This window comes from Corvus moneduloides, chromosome 6 (genome assembly GCF_009650955.1).
Source record: "Corvus moneduloides isolate bCorMon1 chromosome 6, bCorMon1.pri, whole genome shotgun sequence".
Classification (NCBI taxonomy): domain Eukaryota; kingdom Metazoa; phylum Chordata; class Aves; order Passeriformes; family Corvidae; genus Corvus; species Corvus moneduloides.
This window is the reverse complement of record NC_045481.1, coordinates 53,724,634-53,750,088: the sequence shown is the minus strand read 5'-3', so window position 1 is coordinate 53,750,088 and position 25,455 is coordinate 53,724,634. Positions and strand designations below refer to the sequence as shown.

At 42.4% G+C, this 25,455-nt stretch overlaps 1 protein-coding gene across 6 annotated transcripts in view; it reads left to right on the top strand.

Moving 5' to 3' along the window:
* The window catches only part of BUB1B (BUB1 mitotic checkpoint serine/threonine kinase B), a 33,019-nt gene extending 25,295 nt beyond the window's left edge, over positions 1 to 7,724 (top strand). For all 6 annotated transcript variants that reach the window (XM_032112868.1, XM_032112865.1, XM_032112866.1 and 3 more), the window contains 3 exons: positions 2,970 to 3,141; positions 3,503 to 3,609; positions 7,184 to 7,724. In XM_032112868.1, the coding sequence (XP_031968759.1) occupies positions 2,970 to 3,141; positions 3,503 to 3,609; positions 7,184 to 7,373 (469 nt within the window). In that variant the 3' untranslated portion in view covers positions 7,374 to 7,724. The remainder of the gene's footprint in view (positions 1 to 2,969; positions 3,142 to 3,502; positions 3,610 to 7,183) is intronic.
* Positions 7,725 to 25,455: the final 17,731 nt, after the last annotated feature.

The window sequence follows — 25,455 nt, the reverse complement described above, 5'->3', positions numbered from 1 at the left end:
TCTAGTTGAACCTTCCAACCAAATGTTATATTTGTATCCACTCATTATCAAAGTATCATTAGCAATATGATCTATGTATCCACTGATTGTTGAAACATGTATTTAGAAACCAGGTAAAGCCACACCTGGGTTTTGGGGGTGTAGGAGCAAAGGGAACTCACTAGGTTGTTCCTTGAGCGCTGGCCAGGCTTTGGGAGGAACCCAGGAGGAGGCTGACCCCAGATGTTCCCGCACTGAAAGTTGTGTGAGCTTGTTCATTGCACCCTCTCCAAGCTGGGCCCTGTCCCAGCATAGTCAGAAGCTTCTTTGCCTGTGGGTGGACACACCTGTAGGAATTCTCAGTTCCGGGAGGGGCTCTCCAGTGCTTGGCTGCCACAGGGGTCCCCAGCTGCTGTGTGGCTCTGGAGGATGGTGAAGTCTTAGGGTCACTGGTACTTTACCTCAATCCCTGTAGACAATCTTTGGTAGCAATGCTGAGGTGCATTGCTGAGCTTCTCATTGTGTAATTCTTTACAGTTTTGCATTATAGAAAATTACACTATTCCTTAAACTGGTTTCTGTGCCTCTTGTGCTGAACCTGCCCAGTGGCAAAACATATACTGATTTTTCAGTCCAGTTTTTTTAGGCTCCAGTGTATTCTGATAAGAGTGAAAACACTTGATTTAGGAATAAACCTTCCTGTAGAAATAGTATACATTGACGTTGTAAAACTTATGCTCAACAAAATAGTTTTGCTATTGCCTGTGTTTTTAAGTTTCTGCTTTACCAAGGTTCTGGACCGCTAACTCAGTATGGTTCCTAACTTGCCTTTGGCTTTACATATCTGAAGCCCAGGAAATTAGAAGACATACAACAGGTGGGACTGGAATATCCAGGTACCCTTAAACAAAGTGTTCAGCTTCCTCTGCAGTCCAGCTTGTACCTTGATGCATAGACCTAATTTTCTTCTTGAAGCTCTTTCCCATGTTATATTAACAAAGTCACGTATCCCTTAGAATGTGATCTGTGAACTAAGAGTGGTGATGCCTGGAAATAGAACACAAACTTCTCCAGACCATGTTAGAATGATAATATAAAAGCAAACCTTTACTTGAAAGCCTTCAGGTACCCAGTATGGCGAAAAACAGCGCTCAGAATTAGATCCTTACAATTGATAAGATCGGGCAATTAGAGGAGCGGTTGATTAGGTAATCTCCCATCCTGGGTTCTGCCCTCCTACCCTACCTTTTTTATGCCTGTGATTACATGGTGCAAAATAAAATGTCCTTGGAGAAGTAACAGGCAAGACATTACAGAATTTTAGGAATGTGTCAATAAGCACCTGTTCACTGTGGGAAGAAAGGTGGCAAAGTACTAGAAGTTACACCGAGGCACTTAACAGTCTACAAAGCTGCAAATACATGAAGATTACATAAAAGCTGAAAACTTCAGGCATCAGTGGGAAGGCAGTAACCAGAATGTCTAATGAATCGGATATAATTCTATTACATAAATTCACTGGGGCTGTTCTTAGTTATCACCGATAGGTTAAAAATAGCTATTAAATTTAAATTTACTTTGAGCCTACAGTCATCTAACATGCATACTCACAATATATTTTACTTATAATTTCTTCGTGGTTGTTTTATTAGTAACTTCTTTCTATAATTATTTATAAATTACATACCTGTACTATGCAAGCTTTAATATTTTCTTCACATCCTGCAATGGGGTTGTCTTACACATCCCTTAGGGTGCTGCATCCTATTTTGGAAGTCACTGATCTAATAGTGGCTTAATGGACTTGGATATCTCCTGCTGGATTTCTCTGTGGCAAATACAAAACAAACTGCCAAAAAGTTAGGATAATGGTTTGGGGTTTTTCAAATTGCAAAAAGACAAGTGCATAGTATAAATTACAAAATAAGTTCACAGCATACAAGTATGTAAGAATAGTAGTGAGAGCTGTGATATGTGGATATTGTTGGCTTGGCAGCCGTCGATAGAAACATTCCTCCCTGCCCTTCCTGTTTTTCCTCCCTCACCTGTAGACTAGGAAAAGTTTGTAGAAGTATTATCAAGCTTAATTATTTTTTCTATCAAGTATTCTGAGATTTAGAAGGAGAGGGAGAAGTGCAAAACTTTACACTGATGCCAAATTGATTTTTGCCTTTTTGCTTTTACCTATTCTCTATATTCTTTACATACATACATATATATATATCTATATATCTATATACATATATAGATATTTGTAGCTCTGTAGCCTAGTATTGTATTCATAACTAGCATTTTACTTACTCTATTAGAAAGAAAGACAAAAAAAAAGCAGCTCCAAGCCCTGGGGTCCAAGGTTAGGCTCTGTAGGAGCCAAGGTTGAAAACCAGCTCTTCGAGACACATTTTCATAAACAAAGTTTAGTTCCTATCCAAGGGGGGGGGGAGGGGGGCGGGTTAGAAAAGGGTAGAACCAGGGAGGAATTACCTCATCATCTATGACTCTAATTGGGTATTCTTCTCAGTTATGCTAATTTGCTAAACATATTAAAATTGTATCTGCTTTATGTTATGTGTGCGTCTTTGGTGCTTTTCATCCAGCACGTTGTGCACCATAAGGATCCTTATAAAGGTAACCCCTTTTTATCACCTGTGTCTGGCTCATAGTTTCAGGACCAGTGAAAAGGCATCACACTCTTCCCACAGTCCACAAACTGTGTTTCAGATAACTGTTACAAATATGAAAACAGCATCATCCTCAATCCTTTAGTGTTTCATATTGCTTACTGCAGAGACAGCAGTACCATTCTTAAGTTCCCTGCTGTGAGCCCTTGCCATCCAGGGCAGCCCTTGCAGCAGTAGTTCTGACAGCAGCCATCAGAGGGGAGCATTGACATGGCTAAGATTCACCTTCACTGTGCTGTTAAATTTAATTCTAAAAAAAAGATGAAGTTTGTTGGATCGTCTCCTGCCTCACGTGCTTCCATTGCTCAGGATCTGCGATGCATTTTCTGATGAGGAGGTGCCAAATGCTCTGAAGATTGTGGATTTCTCTCACAGTCTGGATTTGAGGGTACTGCCTCAAGTCAGCTTGCCCTACAACTTTCCCACAGCTCAGACTCCTCATGGACAACAGCTTCTGGCAGAAAGTTCTCTTCCTTATCAGGTGAGTTTCTGTTTTCTAGGATATCTTCATTTCTGTGTTCCTTTACAAAACCCATTTTTTTAAGTTAAAATTTGCAAGTGCTATGGAAGGCTCTGATCAATAAATACTGAATAAAGAGAATTTTACATCTGATGGAATCTTTGGCATTAAGTGAAAGGATTAGCAGTGCTGTTCAGTGATTTTAACTAGTGCATTTATTTAGAAACCTACAATGAAAACAGAATTTTACCTTTTGAAGTTTTCCTGCTTAACAGGTCTCTGGAAGATTCTGGTGCAAAGATGGTTCAGACTTAAAGGTGTGAAAGCAATAAGAGCAGAAAGTGATAGACATTGAACTTGGTCATCTTTGTTGTGATTACAGGTAGACTTGGTTGGCGTTGCAGATGTAGTCCATTTGATGTTGTTTGGGGATCATATCCAGGTCTATCAGGAGAATTCCATCTGGAAAATCTGCCAAAACTTATCAGAGTAAGTCCTTTTGCAGAGGGGGCCGCTGGCAAAGAAGAGACAACCAACTTCATTTTCTTTATAGTAGTACTATCTTCAGAGCTTACAACATACAACTTGGGGCTGGTTTTGCCAAAAAGTGGTAGGTAGTTTTGTGGGGACTGAAATTGTGAAGTTGTTGGACTTGTTCACTGGTAGCCTCAGTGCTGTGTAGGAGACAATTTTAAGCTGAATATGAATAGTCCAGTTGAGATGATTTTGCTTTTTCCATCCTTTCAGATGAGACTGACTTAATCTCTCTGCACCTTACAGATAAAGCCTGGAGAAGTTTCTGAGTGGGTGGGTGGGGAGGGAGGCAAAGATCACATGAGTATGTTGCTTCAGAAATGGGTTCGTTTGGCTTTCTGCTTTTTTTTTTTCCATTCTAATAAGACACTGGTGGCAGGCTGTAACGCAGCAAAGAAAATAATTAAAAACTGTCATCTAAGATGCAAGTCTTCAAATAGCTGCTTTTTGGAAGCTGCTGTTTGTCTCAGGTATTAAATTCTACTGCTCTCTTTTAGCCATGTGTTTAGGCTGTAAGTCTGCTCTGCCTTCCTGTGCCCTTTGTTTGTACTTAGACTGAAGACTTGTTCATTTTGTTAGGCACATACTGCAGATTTTTTTGCCTTAGCATTTCATAAAGATTTTCCAGAGCTCTGCACTCATGACAGCAATTACTGGGCAGGTATCTGATTCAGGATCATGGATCACTCCTAGGACCATTGCTTTAGGAAAACCTACTACTGCGTGGGAGTTGTCCAGTTCCCTAGCAACCTGTACTGCTTACATCTCTCAGTTTGTTGTATTCAGCCTTTGGAAAAAATCCCATCTCCTAAAGCTGTGTACAGAGGAAAAAATGTTTTTTTTTTTTTTCTTTACTGCATATATATCTGGTTTTCTACTATGATATAATTTCCTTAATTCTGCAAGAGATTAAATTGAGCTGCTGCAGATGAAGCTACATAAGGCCTGAGTTGAGAAGGTTGGGACATGGTGTCAGGGACCTGATCAGGATGTGGATATGGGAAAAAGATCAATAACCGTCTGGATAACTGGAGCAGGAGGAATAGTAAGTCTGAGTTGGGAACTATAGGGCTGGCTGTCTCTCAGTGGAGTTTGGAGAGGAGGGGTCAATTGGAAAGGAATTGTAGTCAAAGCTGGGGATGCTGGATTGAAAAAATTAGGATTTTGGGTTGAGGTAGAGCTTGGAGGGGGACTTGAGGAGCGAGACCTGTGGAGGGCTAAAGGAGCCACAGCAGGAAGAAGGTAAAGCCTGGGCATGAGTTCTGTGGAGCTGGAACTAGGCTGTAATGGCTTCTCGCTCACCTATGTGCATCAGTTCATAATTTGGGAGTTCAGACTGCAAATAAAGAATTCCTGTTTTCCACCCTCTCTTCTGCTTTGCTTCTGAAAGTGTTACAAACTTAGCTTTCATCATCTGTACTTACTTTTCAATATCAGTTATTCCAAGAAATGTCTGCAGAGGTGCTTTAGTTACACACTGTATGAAGTCTTATATCAACAGTGCAAATGAGCCGTTTCATTATGTGGGAATAAGGAATTTGCACTGAATCTGTTTCCATTCACCTATGGATCTTTTAGTGTGTCTGGTTCTTATTGATTGATGACACTTCCTCTAGTCAGTTTGAAGCTTTCAAGTAATCTGTGACAAGCAAATTCAGTGCTGCAGGGAACCTTCATCCACCAGAAGAGACTCTGCAATTAAGTATTCCCTGGGAGAAGAGTCAGCTGATGGAGATGAATCTTGTTCTTCATCCTTTGCATACAGCCACATGTGCTGGTGACACCCATTAAAACACAGGATTCTTCTTCTTGTTGCTTTTAGTATTCCTACTTTTGTAAAGATGACATTACTTTTGTTCTTTCTGTTCAAAGTTCTCAAAGTCATTTGGAAAGTGATTTTCTTTTTTTGTTTGTTTCTTTGAGGTTCATTTTGAGTTTGGTGGTTTGTTTTGGTTTGGGTTTTTTTTTCAAGGATTGTATTGACAGAACTTTCCTCAAAAAAGTTTTTGAGAATTCATGTATTGACAACTAGAAAGAGGGCTTCTTACTAGAAGGCTGACTGGTGTTAAATACAACAACCATGACCCTCTTAAGAAAGCTTTTTAAAAGGACTTAATTATTTTTAAGTATTAAACAAATGTAAATATAGCAGAATGACTGGAAGAGCTACAGATTTTACTACCAGTTCAGCAAAATACCAAGGCAGTTGGGAATTGCAGGGTAGAGTGTAAAATTATTCTTCCAAGGTCAATGGCCCTCAATAAAAAGGAACCCACTCAAAAAGTGACAGAACGAATGGAAAACACTGAAACATTGTGGTAGAGATTTAGGGGAAGGTAGAATACAAATTCTGATCAAGTTGGTTTTTTCACCTCTGAGTATAATGCTGACAGCCTGTTTGTCAGGGGAGGAGTTTTACCAGTATTAAAGAATGGATATGATGATTTTTTTCTGTTTCCACTGTATTATTTTAGGAAACTTCATCTGTGCAGGTTTATGTGAGGCAGGATATAGAGGCTGCGTTTGAATTTTTAGGACTATTTTTGTCACTCAGAACTCTTTACACCCCCTTAGCAACACTTCATCTCCTCTGCTACACCTCTCGCTCATCTAATCCCACAAAGAAAATGGTCTCAAGTCTTGCATATTTTTTCTTGGTTTGCCTCTGCATTGACTTAATTATTTTAGCAGAGTTACCAGTGTAATAGTTCAGGCTGGATTCGTTCTGAGACTGGCTGCTGCTGTTTTGTAAGTCACTTAGATGAAGCAGAGGCAGATAATTTGTTTCAAAGCCACTGTAGCCCCTAGCGCGAGGGAGAAAAGTGCTTCAGTAGTCAGTAGCAGAGCAAGACTGAAGAACAAAGGGTTAGTTCTAATATCAGTTTTATAAGACTTAAATGAGTCACTTAACCTTTTTATTCATGTTGTGTGAGTACATCTGGGAGAGAGGGGATTTATTACTATTAATTGTCTCTAAAATATTATCTATGCAGAACTCTGGCAGATGGAAGGCAGGGAAAAAAGGAAGCAAAACTGGCTCTAAACCACCTCTTTCTTTTTTCTTTTTTTTTTTTTTTAATTTTTCTTGCAGCTTTCCTTTAATATTGCCCCGTTAACTTAGCTTGCAAGTAGGTAAACGATATTTACCTCTGCCCTTTATTCATGAAAGGAGTTTCCCAAGTTGTTTGGTTCAAAAATGTTCTTGATAATTCCTTTAAACTAAAACTGCCATGGTTTAGTGTGAATGGTGGTAGTGGTCGGGTATACTAGAAGAGGTAACTGTATAAACAGTTGGTTTAGACCTGTGTAGTTACTATCCAGAAACTTATTGGAGAAAGAGAATGGGGTCCATACATATAAAATGAACAATACATTCCTAGTTTTTCCTTTATATTTACTCATGTGAGTGAAATTATTATTTCAGGCATGGTTCTCTCAGGATGTTTAGTGCTGAATATAAATGGAGACCTTGATAGGTATGTTTTGTGTGTGTATACTGTTCCACTGAACACTGCTCTATTTGTTTTAGGACCCCTGACAGTGACTTCTGGAGTAAACTTTTTGAGAGAATTCTGAATGCAGGTGGTAAGTCCACAGTACCTCTGCTGAGGGAGTTGAGAGAGGAAATCAGTGAAATGTTTGACAGCTCTTTCAAAGAACGACTTTTGTTCACCTTAACTGCTGTGGGAGAAACTTTCCTCCTGGTGAACTTCCAGTGACTTCATAGAAGACAAACATGTTTTGTATTCTAGAGAAGAATTTGTTGTTGCTTTCTTATGTTTTCAAATGTAAACATGAGAGTGATTGGAGCCATTTCTGCAATACTTCACATGGGACTTGTTCAAGAATGTTTCTATTGCATGAGTGCATGAAAAGCCTCCTAAGCCTCTACATGAACCTTTCTGAGCAGTTTATGAGAGAAAATTGTTTGTCTTAACTGCCACCTCCCCTTCTTGTACAGCTCCTTAAAAATTTAACACCTAACTTGTGCCGCGCTCTTTGAAATGTCTTTGTCCTGCATTCAGTTGGTCTTTTAATTAGTGTTTAATCAATAAAATTGTGGTTTGGTAGTGAGTGTCATATTTAATGTTGCTATCAAATGGTTTCAAAAGACTTTATTTAGAATCCATGAAGGAATGCTGCTGCATGACTGGGAATATTTTGTGGCTGCTGGATGCAAAAGCCCCTCATTTGGTGGCAATTTTCATAACCACATGGGATTTCCTGGACACCTGAATACAACTTAAATGATTCTACTTGGAATGTGCTCTCATAGAAAGTTGTCCTAAGAAGAAGTAGTTGAAGTCACAAGTGGAAAAGCTGTGCACATAAACCTTTATGCTTCTTAAGGCAAAAGTTTTGTTTACTTTTGCAAGGGCTAGAGTTCCTGACTGGATTTGAGCATCCCTGAAGTCTCAATTTGCCTAAGTGAAGTGTTGGCAAGCTTTTGTGGGAGATTTTGTGGATAACTATAGGAGTTAACCTTTTGTATACTGCATTATTGAAACCAATATGAAGGCTTCATTTTATTCAAGACAACAGGATTCAAACCCAAGGTGGTGTACTAGGTACTTGAAGTGTATGGAAACTTCTCAGACTTGGGATTTACTTCCTTGCAGCTTCTCCCACACATGAAAGAGAGAGTAGACAACTGCATCATTAGTAATTTTTTCTCCCTGTAAAGGCAAATTGGCTCTGTTTTTTTCATTTGGTTAAATTCTCCAGCCACGATTGTGCTTGGTTCTCCCCTTTTGTGTTGTCTACAGATTTTGTGGTGGAACTTAGTTTTGTCTTTTCCACATTGCTTCAAGCCACCTTCTTTCCTGCTTTTTTCTGCATATTCCATCACTATTCCTCTTTGGCCTGTCATCTTTTTGCTCTCACAGATTCGTAGTGCCTTTTTTTACACTTCCTCTGAGAGGGTTATATATTCTTCCAATTCAGGAATAGGACCTAAATGGTAGACCAGCTTTAATATCGAATGTAAATTACTGAAGAATTTATTTTTGTCCATTAATGCCTTAAATAATACTTCTTGTAGTACATTGGTCAGTCATCTGTTGAGCTAGCAGATAAACAGTGATCTATCTCTAACCAGAGTATAGAGCCAAGATCACGGGTAGAGCACCCAGGAGTCCAATGCATAGCTCACTTCTAGCTCTAAAAAGATGGCATGTTTGTTTTTACTTCAGCTGAACTTTGTTTGCTTTTGCTGATTCTCTAACTGCCTTTTATCTAAAACTTGGGGAATCTCACTTGCTGTCCTCTCACTTGCAACTTTTTCAGTTTGTATCCTGCAGCACTGAGCTGAATACCAGGTAGATTAGGAAGAGAAGGCTCCTAACAAAGTATCGGTCATCCCAAGGACGTCTCAGACAAGACATGTTTGTAGTCAGTACAGAACAACTTCACTGTGTCTAATTCACACAGAAAGCTTTTGAGAACAGGCTGAACTCAGAGATAAGAGCGCTCAGCAGAAGTTCAGTAAAGGAAATCTGTTCTTCAGGTCGTTAAAATATGTAAGTGAACCTACTTGTCTTTACTTAAATGAGGTCTAAATCAAAGCTGCAATACTCCACTATTACTTATTTGTTGACTTGGCATCTGTTTTCTTTCTGAGCAAAATGTGTGCTAATCCTTCTCCTTCTAATAAGACTGCCCTTGATCAGTTACTCTTCATATTCGTCCCAGACAACACAAAACTGCCACCCAGTACTGTAAAATAAGAAACACAGCAATGGCATTATAAATTTCTCTGTAATAAACACAAATAATTATGGAGAAATGAAGAGGAGTGAGCAGGTATAACAAGAAGGAGTAGTCATCTCTTCTGATGTTTATTCCCACTTCTGCTTGGATGGAACTCGGCCTTTCTGTTGCACAAGTTATCCTCTGCCTCCCCTATCCCATGAGCTGATTGCACCAACATGTAACAGGAGGTCAGGGAGCTCTTTGGACATCCCTGTTGTCTGTTCAAGTAACTCTGCCTCCAGCCTTAAACAAGTTTTTCCTAAGCATCACTTTTTGAAACCCTGTGTAACACACAGATGCTCTGTGACCTTGCAGGCTGGGATTGTCATAGACTTGTCATGAAGTAGGAGACACACCAGCCTTGCTCACAGGATATTTGGAGATGAAAATTGTCTTAACATTTTCCGAGGGAAAAGAGGTTTCTATAAATCCTGAGATGACAAAATGTTCCACACCAGGTAGAGGGTAGAATGAAACTGTGTGACAGCCAGATGTAGAAGTCCTAGTGAGGTCATCACTAAAGTGATGGAATCTGGGCTATGGCAAATTTTAATCCCTATTATACAGATAAAAGTGCACAAAGCAAAATAGAAATGTGTTGTACCAGGTTGCTTGAGAACAAAACTTGACCAGAGATACAAGAGGGATGTCTGGAAGATATCTGCAGGCTTCTGCTGCTTTGATTCAGAAACTGAAAGAATCAAATTGTTAATGTCCACTGTGTTAAGTGGAAAGGGATCTAGAAATACTTGCAGGAAATCACTGAGCACCCAAAAATGCTAAAGGTAAAAAATGGAGGCTGATCAAAAGTGCTTGAGCTGTGGGTGGGGCAAACCCTGCAGGTGTGAACCATTTTCTTCTCCTTAAGCTCTAGAAGCTGTAGCTGGAGTTGACTCCTCTGTTTCTAAGGGCTCGTGGAGATCATTGCCTACATCTGTGAAATACAGGTGGTCCAGGTTACCTCCTTCGTGGCTGTGGAGTGACCAATGATGTTACAGAACCTAATTGCTTTTTAAGGTACACCTGCAGGCAGTTACAAGGTGTGGGCTCTGAAACTCACTTTGTTTGCTCACTTAACATCTGAAGAGATAATTTTAAGGAAGCTTAAGGAAAGGTGAGGAGTACCCTTCTGCTGGTCTTCAAAGGTATGTGATTTGTAGATTTAAAATCCTAACTCTGAGGTAATTGGGAAATGTCCTAGAATTTATCAGATAAGTATACTCAGAATATGTGTATCTGAGACTTTTCCAGCCTGGGGTCTGTGTTCAATAGAAAAATTAGGAAAACCTCCGAAGAGAAAGATGCACCTGATAACTGGTACATTATCAGAGGCATAAACTTGAGCTTGTGCTAGCAGATAAAATGATTTCACAGAATAAACTAGGAATTTTTTTTTTTTTTCCCAGAGTGAACTAGAAGGGGCAAGCAATTCAGGAGAGCTATGAAAATGTTGTGAGGTTATGCAGGGACAAAATTAAAAGGGCCAAAGCCCAACTAAAACTTTATCTGGGTACTGCTGTAAAAGACAGTATAAAAATGCTTCTATAAATAAGCAACAAAAAGGGCTGAGAAGAATTTCAGAAGAATCCTTTATAGGACTTGGGGGCACTCCTCCCAAGTAAGAAGTGGTTGAGTCAGTGTCCCTGCCAGGATTTAAATAATATATAGAGGTGGCACTTGGGGACCTGGTTTAGTGGTGAACTTGGCAGTGCTGGGTGGGTTCTTGGAGATCTTTTCCAACCTTAATGATTCTATTATTTAAAGAAGACAAATCACCCCTTCTGCATGAGCATCAGCAAATAATTCTGCATCTTTCCTCTACTCTGCTGCTGATTTCCCAAATAATATTCCAAAACGCCTTTGGGCTAAAGTGTAGCTCCTGAGGTGCAGCGCTCCCTGCTGTGCCCCGGTGATTTCCCCAAGGATGCCTGGATGTACAAAAGCTGAGTTCTTACTCGAAGTGAGTTATTTGCCTTTGGGCTGGGGAATTGGTGGTTGGAGTCTCTCCTTTAGCCTTGGGCTGTGGCCACTGCAGTCACATGGATGTGCCTGTACTTACACAGATTGTCCTTAAATTATGACAATGGAACGCTAAACTCCTTTGACAGTTTCATTATTTTTGTTCTTACTATTTCACACTTGTATCCCCTCTGCTCAGTTAATCCAGCAGAAGCTTGATGCTGTTTGGAAGCTTAGAAATACAAAGGTTTCATTTCCATAATAGTTTAAATTATTAAACAACATGTGGATACTGAGGTCATTCAGCAAAGACTGAGAAAGAATGTTTTTCCTTTTGTTGGTTCTAGAAATGTTTGTCCCCTATTTCCCTTTCATAATAACTATAATCCAAAGCTATTTAATTATTGACCTCGTGGTTCCAGCTGGTATGGAAGTGTGATTTACAAACCAGGAGCAGCAGCTGGATGACACAATGCTGACAAATGTTAGTGTTCAGTTTCTAGACCTGAGCTGATGTTTGTTTTCCCAGTGGTTTGGATTCTCTTGAATTCTCAGTATCTCGAGTTGTGTATTTCCTTGAAGCTAAACTAGTCATACACTTTGTAGTGTAATACTTTATATTATATTTCGCTCAGGAATCATTTTGTAGGGAAAAAAAATGTTGGAATATTGCAGAATTCAGTGGGTGGATATGACTTATTGGTATGCTTCCTTGATATCCAGTAAAGGCACTGGACTGTTCTGTCACATCTGCATCTGCTACTTAAGAGCCAGCCTGGATTAGTATTTTACCTGTATGCGAACTGAAATGGGTGCAGCTTCTCCTGTTCTTAAACCACCCTCTTATTCCAAATGCATTCTAAAATTAGTATTTTTGTTCCTCTCTTAAGTTTTAAATCTTCCCTTTTCTCTCCTCTGTGTTTTGCAATTTTTACATTCTGTGCAAGTTGTGTGGATGTGCAATGGCACCCTGCATAGCCAAGGCCAAGCCAACAGTCACAGGATCCTTGGGGGTCCCTTCTAGCTCAGGCTGTACTGTGATTCCATGAGTTATTACTGATTGATTATAAGCAGTATGAAGCCTTTACATAAACCAGGGTTTCTGTCCCCTCACTTTTTGTGACATGTCTTTCCTTCCAGAAGTGGTTGTATCTCAGTAATGCTGTGGAGATTTTCAGGGTAGAAGTTACTCTACAAACATGAGTGTTATTTAACCTCAAACCCAGTGAGGAGCTGGAAAGATAAATCTAGCTCTAATGAATGAAGTCTAAAAGATGACAGCATTCAGTAATTTCATGGGCTTGGGATATTTTCTGACAAGAAAATTCGTTTCTGAGACTTGTTGACAGAAACATAAAGAATGAAGCTGCTGCCTTTGCCTCCACCCACCCCAGCAAAGAGTGGGGGAAGAGAAGCAGCTCTTAAAAATAGCTCAGTTCCTGTTGTATTTGTAAGTTCGGTGCTTTTTGTGTCAATGACATCACCCTCTTCTCCATGGCAACCCCCTACGATATCAAAACTGTAGGGCACCATCAGAGGAACTCAAACCAGCAGATGAACAGGTTGAATCAAGATGATTTAACTGCAAAATAGTGCAGAGGCAACAGAAGGAGGTGGGAAACAAACAAAAGGGGCTACTGGCAGCTCGGTTACTCTGGAAAACCAGCATCTCTAGTGGCTGGTTCCCAAACTCTGTGCTATCTCCTTTTCCAGGTCCTTGTCAGGAGGAGGTAGGTGGAAGGCAGGCAGGCATCTTATTCCTGATCTCCAGTGTCTGGAGAGCAGAACTACAGGTGACTAAGCAGGAGGAGCACTGACTCATTCCTGAATTATTTCTCACTCCACTTCTCTTCCCCCCTCCCATCTATTCTGTTTGTTTTTTCAGCTTTCACCCAACAACTCAGATTTTTCCCCAGGCCCTGATGAGGAAGAATTAGCAGCAGGCTTTCTTGTTACCTAATGTTCACAAAAATGTGCTTGTGGTTATCCAGGTGAGGAAATAGAAGCCAGCTCTAAGAGCAAAAAAAATGAATTGGCTCTTGGATACAACACCTTTATCTGGGGGAAAAAGAAAAGTGCTTCTCTTTTCTGAGTGTTGTGTAGGAAATACTAAAATAACTGATGTGCCAGGAAGCTGTAAATAACTGGCTTTTTTATCAGGATACCTATGGAAAATAGCTAATTGCCTCCCTGGCATGCCTGCTGGTGTTGATTTCTAAACCGACTGCAGTGGGGAGAAGCCATGGCCCTTGCTGTCTTGATTACAGCATTGGATTCTGCTGGGTTGCATTTGGGACTCTAGGATCAGGAACATAATGGTTACAGCTGCAGAGTTTCAGCCAGTATAAGCTGTTTCAATCAGCTTAATAAATCTATGCTCATTTACATCCCTATGAAGTCTGAAGCCTTAAGACAGTTTACCTTCCTTCTCAGGGTGCCAGGAGAACTGTTGCTGAAACCTAGCCTGCAGAAGTGTCAACTTTGTGTTAGCTTTTGCATTTTTTTGAAATTGCATGACATGGACCCAGGCAAGTTACGCAAGACCAGCACAATGCCCAGAGTCCTGACATCCACAAAGGGACATGGCAATGCTCCCCACATGGAGAAGGAAGTCTGTGATGGAATAACACTATATTTGCCACTCGTGACCTGCAGTTTACAGGGCATGAGGGTCTTTAATCACAGACTGCTGAAGTGTGAGGCTCTGTTATGTCTGTAGCTCTCTCCCCACCCCAGTGTGATGCTAAGCCTGTGATTTCTAGGCTTGGTTGAGGGGAAAATGCATGGAGTCTCTACACACCAGAATCTTGATTAGTATCTTGCTCTTGCCTTTTGTGCAAAATGCCACTCAAGGCACTGTGCCATCCTCTTTGCTGAGCTCACAGCATCAGCCCACGATAAAAAAAGGTCCCAGAAAACATTGACTCACTGCATCCCAGCATCCTGACAGGGCTATGTGTCTGCAATGAAATCTCAGCTGGAACTGTGCTGTTTCAACGGAATTGATGGTTGTGAGGCTGTTTTACCTTCCCTGAGTTGTGCTACCACCTGTACTGCCTGCCAGGAACAGGGGTGGGAGCACTGGGATCACTGCCCAGCACCTGGCACGGGGCAGTGCTGCTGAGGAAGCAGCTGGAGCCGGGGGGGGGGGGGGGGGGTGGGGGTTTGCATGTGCATGAGGAGTTCTCTGCAGAAGCTTTAAGACTAAATTGCTGAGAATTTTTGCCTGAAGCAAGGGATGTTTCCCGTGTTTAAGACAAGCAGCAACCTGCAGTCAGAAGGAAGAAGGGACTGAATTCACTCCAAAAGTATTTCTCCAGGATCTTTTTTCAAGGTAAGCCTGCTTTTGTGGGAGGTAGATGGGGCAACAGGGTTCAGCATTCTGAACACTAAAACTGAGATGACTTCTGCATTTTTGTTACCTTCCCAAGCTGTAGAAGTCAGATAAATGTATTATTCTCTGGTAGTCCCTTTTTAGGCTGAAAAATCAGCTAAGAAGAGCTAATTTTCTGAGGTCTGAAGCTATAAAAAGGGGTGAGGGAGAATGTTTTTAACACTGCCTTATGCCTCTCTGTGTTCTAGTAGTGAATAAGTGCCACGGACTGTGCCTCTAAAACATATATTTAAGTAGCAGAATGATGGGTGTTGAAAGAACAGTAGGTGAATGAAAGCAAAGTTTAGTAAATAGACATCAGCTTATTGTTTATTAATTTAGTGGTTTTCAACATTGCTAGATTATTTATTGTTCTGAAGGAGGCAAAATGAAGATGGTTCCTGCCTTGGAAACTTGGACTGAAAGGTTTTTAATTGGCATGGTTTGCAGAAATGCTGTTGAAGCCAAGAGCAACGAGATAAGATGTTTTTTTTTTTTTTTAAATTTGAATGACACCTGAACAACCAGTTTATTGCTGTTGAAAACTATTGGTTGAGAGGCCAGAAAGTAATTGAGAGTTTGTCCTAGCTGCAGGAAAAGCCTATTTATGGTAGGAAAAAATACCTTGCAAGTACAGAAATGGCTCTGAAAAAAACTGGTAACGCCTAAAAAATGTTTGGTCATCCACATCCCTTCCTTATACTGAAACCCTTCCTAGCTGGGAACCCACCAGACTGAGAAATGTGTGCTTAGGTTGTGGGGTATAAATGATAGTCCTTGATGGAAGTACATCAGAGCATGGATTTGGCAGAGCTGCTGGAGCCGTGGAGGGAAGGCACTTGCTGAGCCCGGAAGTGCAGGGCAGAGCATCTACACTTTCCCTTTGCACGCTAATGGCGCTAATACTTGCATGCAGTTCCATTTTGCTCTTGGAAAAGGAATAATATGTGCTCATAAAACCAAACCACCTTCTGGTTAGGGAAGTAACTGTAGTCAGTAAACTTTTGGAAAAAATCCTTGTCAGGTCTGTGAGGAGTGAAATCAAAATACTTTGTTGCCTCTTCTTTTCCCTAGGGAAGGTAGGACCTGAGAGGTGCCTGGAAGGAAATTGTGCTCTGGGCAGGCTGCAGAGTGGCTGGGTGAGGTTGCCTGGGGAAGGGCACCTGTGCCCATTGTTGAGGCAGAGGCTGGTGGCCAGGAGCGCCTTGGTGCTAGCAGTGGTTGTGTAACGTTGTGCTGTCTCCGCAGCTGGTGCTGCCAGGCGCTGGATCAGCTAGCTCATGCACTTGGATGTAGTCGCTGCAGCTTGATTCCACTCTGTAGGAATAGTTGAGGATATTCCTGCCAGCTTCCCAGTCAGGAGTCATCAGTTCTGCCTCTGTCACTTGGGGAGCATGAATGAATAACTCTTAAATCATTAATCTAGGGCAGCTTCCAAGAATCCTGTGTACCCAAGTCTGGAATACATTGTGATCCAATTCATTATCCAGGGATGGCAAAAACTTCGAAGAGGTGTTTACCCATGGGGTGGACATGCTGCACATCAAATTCTCAAAGAAAACCACAACATGAGAGCGTAGGGGGGAGCAAGGAAAGTGCAAGCAAGGGCCCAGAGGAGCAGGGAAGCTGGAAAGGGACAGTGGTAGCCACATGCTGTGGACTGGTGGACAGGCCAGCACAGCAGCCTGTGACTTTGTGGGGGCTATGGAAGCTGCCGCTGCTGCTGCTTTTGGCAGCACCACTTGACATAATTTTAAACTGCAATTCTGCCTAACCAGTGTTAAATGTCAGGGTATCTTCCATGGGATGGTTCTTTATATCTAGTAAAACCTTGTATTTTGGCTGATAGGATTTGGTGGTAGAGGGGGGCTTTCTCCAGTTCCAGAGAGAACCACAGAAGGAGGGATAAATAAGAAGAACCAAGTGTTGCTGCTGGAGAATGCACAGCAACCTAGATAAAGGTGATCCTAATTGAGGAGGAGGAGGACTGGTATTTAATTAAAACTACTGCTAAAACCTAGGCTCTTAGCAGTAAAATAAATAATAGCAGGACATGAGTAATTCCTCTCAGGGGAATGTCGGAGACAAAATTACACTAATGTAGTAATAAGAGGGGCCTGTGTGCAATTGCTCAGAGGAATAGGAACAGGGCAGAATGATTTTTCACTGCTAAGAAGTTCAAATGTGGTTCAAGTGAAAAGGGACTTGTGCCTGTTAAAGCACACGCTCCTTGGGCTGCTTCCAAAGGAAGAGCTGTCTGAGTTCCTGAGCTGGATGTTCTTGCTGGACTTGGCGATCCCAGCGGAGAGACCGAGCTCCTTCTCTGCTTTAGTGAATGATGGCAAGTTCTGTGTGTCACTTGCACTTCTGCTGCTCAGTCAGGGTGTTTTCAGTGAATTAAAAAAACATATTTCAGACCCAGACTTAGGACAATTGTGCTATATGTCATGTATCTGGAGGCAAGAAAGGACATTAAACCATCTTTTGCTTCCTTATTTCCTTCCTACTCCTCATTTCTGATCATCTCAGAGCTCTGGCTCCACTCCTCAAGCTGTGATGCCTGTTCTGGGCAGGTGGTTAAATAGCGTGAACTCATTAACCACTCTTGACTCAGTAACAGCCAGTGGCATAACATTGTTTCTTCTCCATAGCTGCCTTGTATAATGCTGCATTTCAGTTTTGGTTACTCCTTCCCTTTTGTGCTTTTCATTTCTGTGACATCCATCTGTTTACCAGACAAGGGCGAGATGGAAGTAGTCCCAAAATACAAAAAGAAAAAGCCATACAAGTGAGGCTGGATGGGGCTTGGAGGAGCCTGGTGTATTGGAAGGTTCCCTGTCCATGGAAGGGAGTTGGAACTGGGTGATCTTTAAGCTCCCTTCCAACCCAAACTATTCTGTGGTTTCTGTGAGTATATAAAGGGGATTTAATGAAGAACAGAGGCATTGGAACACTGGAATGAGAACTGCTGTTGCAGTGAGAGAAGATCCTGGGTACTTGGGGACCAGGAAAGCAGGTAGCAGAACCTTTTTCCTTTTGTGTTCTTTTTCCTTTCTTCTCCTCTTACCCCATCTGTGAAAACAACCAACCTACCACCCACAGCTTCCCCCCAAAACCCCCAAGTTTTGTCAAAGGAAAGAGTACGGTGATAGTGGTTTGTGGTAGATGTGGAAGGTAAATTGTAACCTGCTCTGAAGAATCAATGTAGCCAAACTGTGCCTTTGAGCAGTGTCAGTTTTGGTGTAGACCCCGCTGAGGCACTGCAGCAGCATCCCCTGGCCAGGAGCAGGTGTCCTAGCTGGACAGAGAGAGGCTATATGAAGAGAGTATATAGACAAGATGGTTTAGTTGTTAAAATGAAACATGGCATTGCAAACTAGAAAGCAAATGTACTCAGCAACTTCAGCAGAGACAGTGACTCCATAAACTGATAATGTCAACTTAATGGCTCTGAGCTCAATTGTTTGTCCCTGAGACCTGGTTAAATTGGACTGTCTGCAGGGTCAGCATTACCTTATTGATGGCCACCTAGTTTTTTGACTTTGTTCCCTGCCAAGTGTTGTGGATACCTTTTTAGCCCCACCTGTGTCAACCTTTGAGTCTTCTAAATCTGTGACCTTTCAAGGCACAGAAAGAGCTGAGGGTCTTCACAGCACAGCTGGAGAGCTGTGCTTAGAGGGGGAGAAGAGGGGTGCAAGTGTGTCCTTAATCTGGGCCAGGGACAGAGGAGTTAACGTGTAGTGGCCAGAAGGCACTACACAGATCTCAAAATAACCAAGAACAGGATAATTTGGCTTAAAAAACCATCTGGGTCTTGATTCAGTGCTCATTAAAATTCAAAGTAGCCTTATGATTGGCTTCTGGAAGAATTAAGCAGGGTGTTACACTTCATAATGAGTACTTTGGGCCTTGGCCAAGAAAGTACAGCACTGCATACAATAATGCTAGAATTAACTTCTTTCCTGTAACATCCAGCTTAGAATGAGGATCTTCTCAGCATTTATGGAAATCAGTGAAAAAAAATCTCTGTTTTCAAGAGATTTTGGATTGCACCTGAAGAACAGATGTTACAGCTGACTTTGGGAAGAAGTCTCTCTGGGCAAGTCGTCTCTGAGCTGGTCATGCTGCAGCAAGCTGTCTGCTTTGGGGACACTCACAATTTGCAGCCATCAGAGTTCCTGAGTGTGCAGAGAAAGGGGGGAAAGTCAGACTGCAAACCTAGCGGTGGGATGGAATAATTGGGCCATAAAAGGAAAAATGCCTGCTTATGTTTATTTCATTAGAAACCTAAATGTATTAACTAATGGCACAAATAGCTTAGAGTCTTGTGGCACCTCATCAACCATAAGATGATGTCAGTAGACAAAATGCTCCTGTCTGTGACTGCTGCTGAGAAAACATCCTGATTTCTGCCTCTTTCTTATAGAATACTGTTTGGTGTTAAAGGAAAGAAAATACTAATTCTGCTTGCTCCCAAACCAGAAATTTGCAAAGCTCCTTGGGCTTTTGTGTTCTCTTCTAAGTTCTAAATATGTTCTCCTAAAGCATCTCGAAACAGCAGCCTGAGTGACATAAAGCTGAGCCAATAACTTATTTAAGGAACATTACCTTTTATTCCGGTGTCGTTTAAAGACATGTTTTTAAAAGAGTCTCTTAGAACTTGGACTCACCTGAATTTTCTGGCTACTCCTAACCTGTAGTCTGGGATTACCTTCAATGGTCTGTGGCTGTGCTTAAACTGGGACTGCTACTTGTGGAAAGAAGGAAATGAAGGAATCTTCCAGATAAATACTTAAGTATTTCTGTAGGACATCTTTGGGCACAACTGTTACCCAGGCCTTCAGTTTTCATTAAAATTCAGAAGAACTAAATAAGAAAATGGTCATTTTAAGTGTTAACAAGCTTTTTTCTTTTTTTTCCAAAGGTCACATGCGGAAATGAACTAGTTAATATTTTTTGTATTGAAATGTATTTTTTTTAATTCACTGATTTTATAGAATTTATTTGGCACCTCAGGACGTGAACAAGAAAAGGATTTTTTTGAATTAGTAGTTTGAAGAATGCTAGCCTCAGAATCTCTAAATTTGCAGGTTAGGAAACATTACATCTTATTTACAGCTTAAATGGCTATGTCTTATGTTGCTCTTTTCTTCTTTAAGTATTATTATTCCTGTTATTATTGAGATTTTCTTTAATCTTTAGATTTACACACACACATATATGCATATCAGTGGACTAGTTTCTGGTGTCATGTTGAAGAGGATTCTGGTTGAGTTGTTCCACCGTGGTTTCCCTCTCACAGCAGCCAGCAGGATCTAGACTCCTTCCAAAGGACAGGCATTCGCTCTGCCAAGTGCCAGCAGGTCCATGTGTTCAGGTAGGCTGTGACTGTGCTCAGTTTGGCCTCCCTCAATCATAGGGTAGGGCTGTGGTAGAAAAATGTTCCTACAATACCAAAGACAGCCAGTGTGCTCCAGTCTTCTCTAACATGCATTGCCTGACTGCTTGCATGCTTTAGTTCCTTATTGTGGAATCTGACAGCCTTAGAAGTTGTACAGATGTTTTGGGTAGTTTGGAAACTTTTTTTTAGTGGAGACAAGTGTTAGTTGGAGCTTTATTGTTTGCCCACTAGTCTGTGTTGTGCTGAAACTGTGTGTCTCTCAGAACAACCAGTACCTCCTGTCTCAGGCAGTATTCAGGCTGTTAAAAATTCCAGTCTAAATGAAGGCTGGAGGAGATTGCTGAGGATAAAGAAAGTAAGAGACTTCTGTAACTATTATCAGGAAAGACTGAAAATCACTCTCGGGGAGGTAGGAATTAGCCTTTTCCTCTGTCGTAGCAGTTAGAATGCAAGACAAGGATGTCTCAGCTACCATTTTTCTTTGCTATATCAATAAATCTCTAAGTGGGGATTATAATAATTTAATCCTTTGCAACCCCTCCTGTGGACTCCAGAGCATTCATAGCTCATGGAGATAAGGGAAACCGAGGGTACAGTATTGTGACACGCTGCTTTCAGTGGCAGAACAAGAAGCTCCAGTTCCTGCATTGCAGGTCATGGCTGCTGTGTTGTGGCATGACTTTGTGTGGCTGAACTGTAAACCAGGCTCCTGAAACAACCAGAGCTTGAAAATAAATTAAATAATAGTAAAAAAAGAAACCCAAACCAGATTTAACCTTTCAGCTGCCTCCTATTTCCAGGGAGGGGAAATGCTTGATGCAGCCTTAGCAGCTAGAGGGGTTTGAAATAAATATTGGATACTTGTTCCTGTTGCAATGGTCAGCCCTTCCCCTCTTTTCTTCCACGGAGAGAAATAGCTGCTCTGCCTCTATCAGCCTTCCCCCCGAAAATCTCACCCACTCACCACCATGGGCCAAAGCACCCTCCTGTACTTGCTATAGGGAAGCTGCTGCTGGGATGTGATGCCTGTTCCCTGGCACGGGATTAGTAGTTCATCTTCCTGATTTTCCTGGGCTGAATGCTTTCAGTGTAAGGCTGAGTTGGCTGCGAGGACAGTTGTTCCCTGCCTCCACGAGGCTGCAAGTGGGATGGGAAACCTGTGCTACATGGAGGCACGTGCCTGGATTTTGACAAGCATAAGCTCCAACCCTCAAATTATTCTAAGCTCTTGAGAGTTGGGTTTGAATGTACCCAGAGGTAGAGTGACTAATGACAGCAAATGGTGTCAGACTTTTGCAGCCGTTATTTTAGCCACTAGGAATTCAATGGATTCTGGCTAATACTTCAGCGATAGCTGACTGACCTAGTTATTCAGAACAGAGGCTGCAGTCTGTATTCCTCTGGTGTCAGTGAGGGATTTCAATCTGCATTTCTATAGCATCCTTAAGGATCACAGCATGCTTGGAAAAACAACAGATTAAGCGGCCTCTGTTCTGGGGGAGTTGAGCATTGTCACAGTTATTTTACCAGCCTGCAGAATGCCTTTCCCAAGGTGACCTGGGAATCTGTAGGCAATGTTGGCTTTCTGCTGTGATGTTGCCAGTGCAGAACTGATCATCCTGACTTTTGTGGGAAGCGGAAGATGCACCTTTTGTAGAGGGTGGCACAGGCTTGTCTGGTGGAGCATGACGTTACTTCTGTTCTAACCAAAGAAGTCTGTGAATTTTTGCAAGAAATTTGGAAGAAGTGTGAAGTGGCTGTGTTCCAGGCTGTATTGATATTATCTGCAGGGAACGTCTACCAAGCCACAGGAATTTAACCAGTAGCAAAATAGCTACTGTGTGCTGTGTTCAGGTGATCTTCTTGAGCTTTAACTTCAATTTCTCATCAGAGTGGGAGTTAAAATTTTCAAAGAGTCTGCTGTTTTCTTACTAACTCTAAACTTAACCTGCTTTCCTCACTGGAACACTCGTCAGGCACTGGAAGGGGCTGCCCAGGGCAGTGGTGGAGTCAGCACCTTGGAGATGTTCAAGGAAGGACTGGATGTGGCACTCAGCGTTCTGATCTGGTTGACAAGGTGGTGATGGGTCAAAGGTTGGACTTGATGACCATAGAGGTCTTTTCCAACCTTAATGATTCTGTGCTTCTTGCCTCTGGCATGCTCAGTTTGGCAGAATTTGCAAGTCCTTGTGCTGTTTCCTTGCTGGCCATGGTGTGCGTCACCACAGGCATTGTTTGGCCTGGGAGAACCTGGCTGTAACCCAATGTGAGCCTGAAGCAGGACAAATTCCCTTCTTCCATGTGCCTCAGTCTGCACTGTTTGGCACAGGGTAAAGAAGGGACTTTGAGCTCCCCACTGCCATGCCAGATAGGAGTGTGCAGATGTGTCCGGATCTTCAACAGCGCCCAGAGCTCTGGCAGAGGCAATGCACTTGCTTGACCAACTTCCAGTTCTTCAGCTCTGGTGCATTCGTTTCGTTTTGAATTGGAGAAAACCTCCCCTGGTTTAGACTGTAAACCTTGGATAAAAACACTGGATGAGCTCATGCAGCTGGAGTACAAGCAGGGCTTTGTCCTGCTGGCATCTCAGGACAGCTACCTGGATAATGGCAGCAATGCATAGTAAGCAGGAGGATAACCCAAACACTGGAGCTGGCCATCCAGGTAATGCTCTCCTGGAATGTTCTGACCACCTCTGAACGGGATACCCTTGGGGAGAGGTGGCTAAACTGCAAGCACTTACTTAAAGCGAAACTGCCTCTGGATTGCTCTCTCCTTATCTCCAGTCCTGGCTCATGTCATGTGTTGATTATGAGACTCCCAGACTTGATTCCTATCTTGTGCTTCCTCCCACTGGTTGGTGCTGATGTGAGATTTGCAACACACCCTTTCTTCTAGTGACCCCTTTGCCCCCATCCTTAAGTGTATTCTTTCACTTCCCTGACCAACTTCTCTAGATTTCCAGAACCATGAAAGAGAAGATGGAAGGTTTTCTGTGTGGAAGAGCATTTCTGCCTCCTATCAGATCCCTGAGCACAGAGAAGACTTGATGGAAGGGCCGGCTCTGAACCACAGCCTGGCTTCATAGATAGAATTGCTGTAGTTCTTGCTGGGATTTCCTGAATGTATCAGATTTCCTGTGCCTCTGTGTTAGGCTTTTCCTGGAAGCTTTGTTGAATACAGATCCATTTTCCTTAGCAGCCTGCCCAGTTCCCACAAGCTTCAGATAGGTGGGCAGGTACATTTCTCCTGGCTGAGGTAGAAGACAGACATTGTATATGGTACAGTTGTCCCGGGTGTCTCTGATCTTTTATTTTTTAAGTTAGAAGTCCCTAGTGTTGCCTATTGGAATAGGAAAACATTGAATAGTGGGGTTTTCATCACAAAATTCTCCTCCTGTAGCGATTAAATGGGATTAAATGGAACTTATTGCAGCAGCAGTGCAAGGTGTGAGATCCTGGAGCTCTCCTAGCACAGTGATGTGGCTGGACCGGGTGAGGAACAAGGTGAGATCAGCACTTTGGATCTGAAATTTGCTTTGCTTTGTGTCTGGGGAGGGGACATGGAATATGGAATGGCCTTTGCTGGGAAGATAAATCAGGCAGGCTGCAATGCAAACATTCAGTCAACGTACCCTGCAGCACTTGTTGCTGCCAGGAATGGCTGTCCCAGAGACCGACAGGACCTGAGTGAGCAGCACAGAGCAGCCGTAGGAGGAGTGGGGTGTGTATTGCATGTTTATATAAATGTGCCAGTATAATTATTTATATTGTCTTGTGCCATTTTCTAGGTAAGAAGGGAGCAGTGGGCAGGCAAGGAGCAGTAAAATGTGTAATGAAGGGACAGTTGCTGAAGGGGAAAATTAGAGACGTGTTGCTTTTACTGGGAAATTTTTCTTCAAAGTGTGCAGGACTGCTGGGACTAAAATTGTGAATATAAAGACTGGAAAGTGTCCTAATTTTTCATTAAGACTGTAGGCAGCAGAGGCTCACACTGACTCAGAACTGCCTTAGTTTCATCTAAGCTTGTGCCTTGACAAGTAAAATAAGGCTCTGCCATTTATAACGAACTCAAGTCTTGTTCTAGAAGACTGTGCTAGCACGTAACCCAGGATATACAATACTCATGCAAATGTGGAGCCAGCTCCAAGGCTGGATGACTCCTTGTAGACTGTAAAAGCCATTTGTGTGTGACGCTCCCCACGCCATGGTTGTGCAGATGACTCCTCACTGCCTGGCACAGCAGCAAAGCCCAGGTGCACAGATGACAGGGATGATTTGCCATCCACACCTACCAGCTTCACGCTCTGCTTCCTCATCCCTGATCCTCCACCACGCTGCTCTGCCTGTGAGTTCCAGTGCTTTGGGAAAGAATGCTGTCCCCCTTTGTTATTTACTATGATTTGTTACTATTAAAGGGAACTTTCCTTTTTTTGATTACATCTGTGTATGGGGCCTGCCCCATAGGAGAGAGAAGCTAATCCCCAGACAGCAAGGAACCTGGCTAACTCTATATCCTATACCCTGGAGAGGGAACAGGCAGGAAACCTGCGCCACTGTGGCAGGCAGGAGGACCTGCAGTGTAATGTAGAAGCGCTGACTGCACATTCAGGAAGCAGCCTTCCATAACTTAGCTAGCAGGTCTGGAAATGAGCATTAGGAACCTCAGACCATCAGCTCCAAAAGGTTCTCTCTATGAACCTCGGTTCTGTTCCTTCTCCATGATAGTACTGTAGAGCTTATGAATTCCAACTACAGCCAAGATTCTGGTGGTTGTACAAAGATACTGCAGCTCTTTCAGCTGGAATGAACAGGTAGGGAGGAAAATGGGAATTGGGAAACGTGGCTAAAAGGTCACTGGGCTGGCCCATCTCTGCTGGCCAAGCCACTCCCAGCAAGAATAATGAGAGCCTAATGATTATTTGTAGCATGTCACTCATTTATTTATTTATTTTAAGGGTGGTTCAACAAAACCGATGTTAAAAAAACCCCAAAAAAGTCACGGTGGTGGGTTTTTATGGTTTATATCTCTGTTCTTTGGACCTAAAACTATCTGAGGGTTAAGCCAGCATTGTCAGTGGTTTGGAGAGGCCAAGAATCCTCTTTATTTGCAATGGAGCAAGGGCAGCTGATGGGTTTGCTGCCATGAACTCTGACCGCTTCTGGCTGTAATCCTCAAAGTGTCCTCTGATGATGGCCCAGTCACCAAGCCCACCTAGCACTGCCGGAGCTGGTGTCCTGCTGAGTACAGTCGCTTGTGGAAAGTCTATTTCCAGGAGCCAGTAAACCCTGAGGCACAGGCAGCGCAACAGGATTAG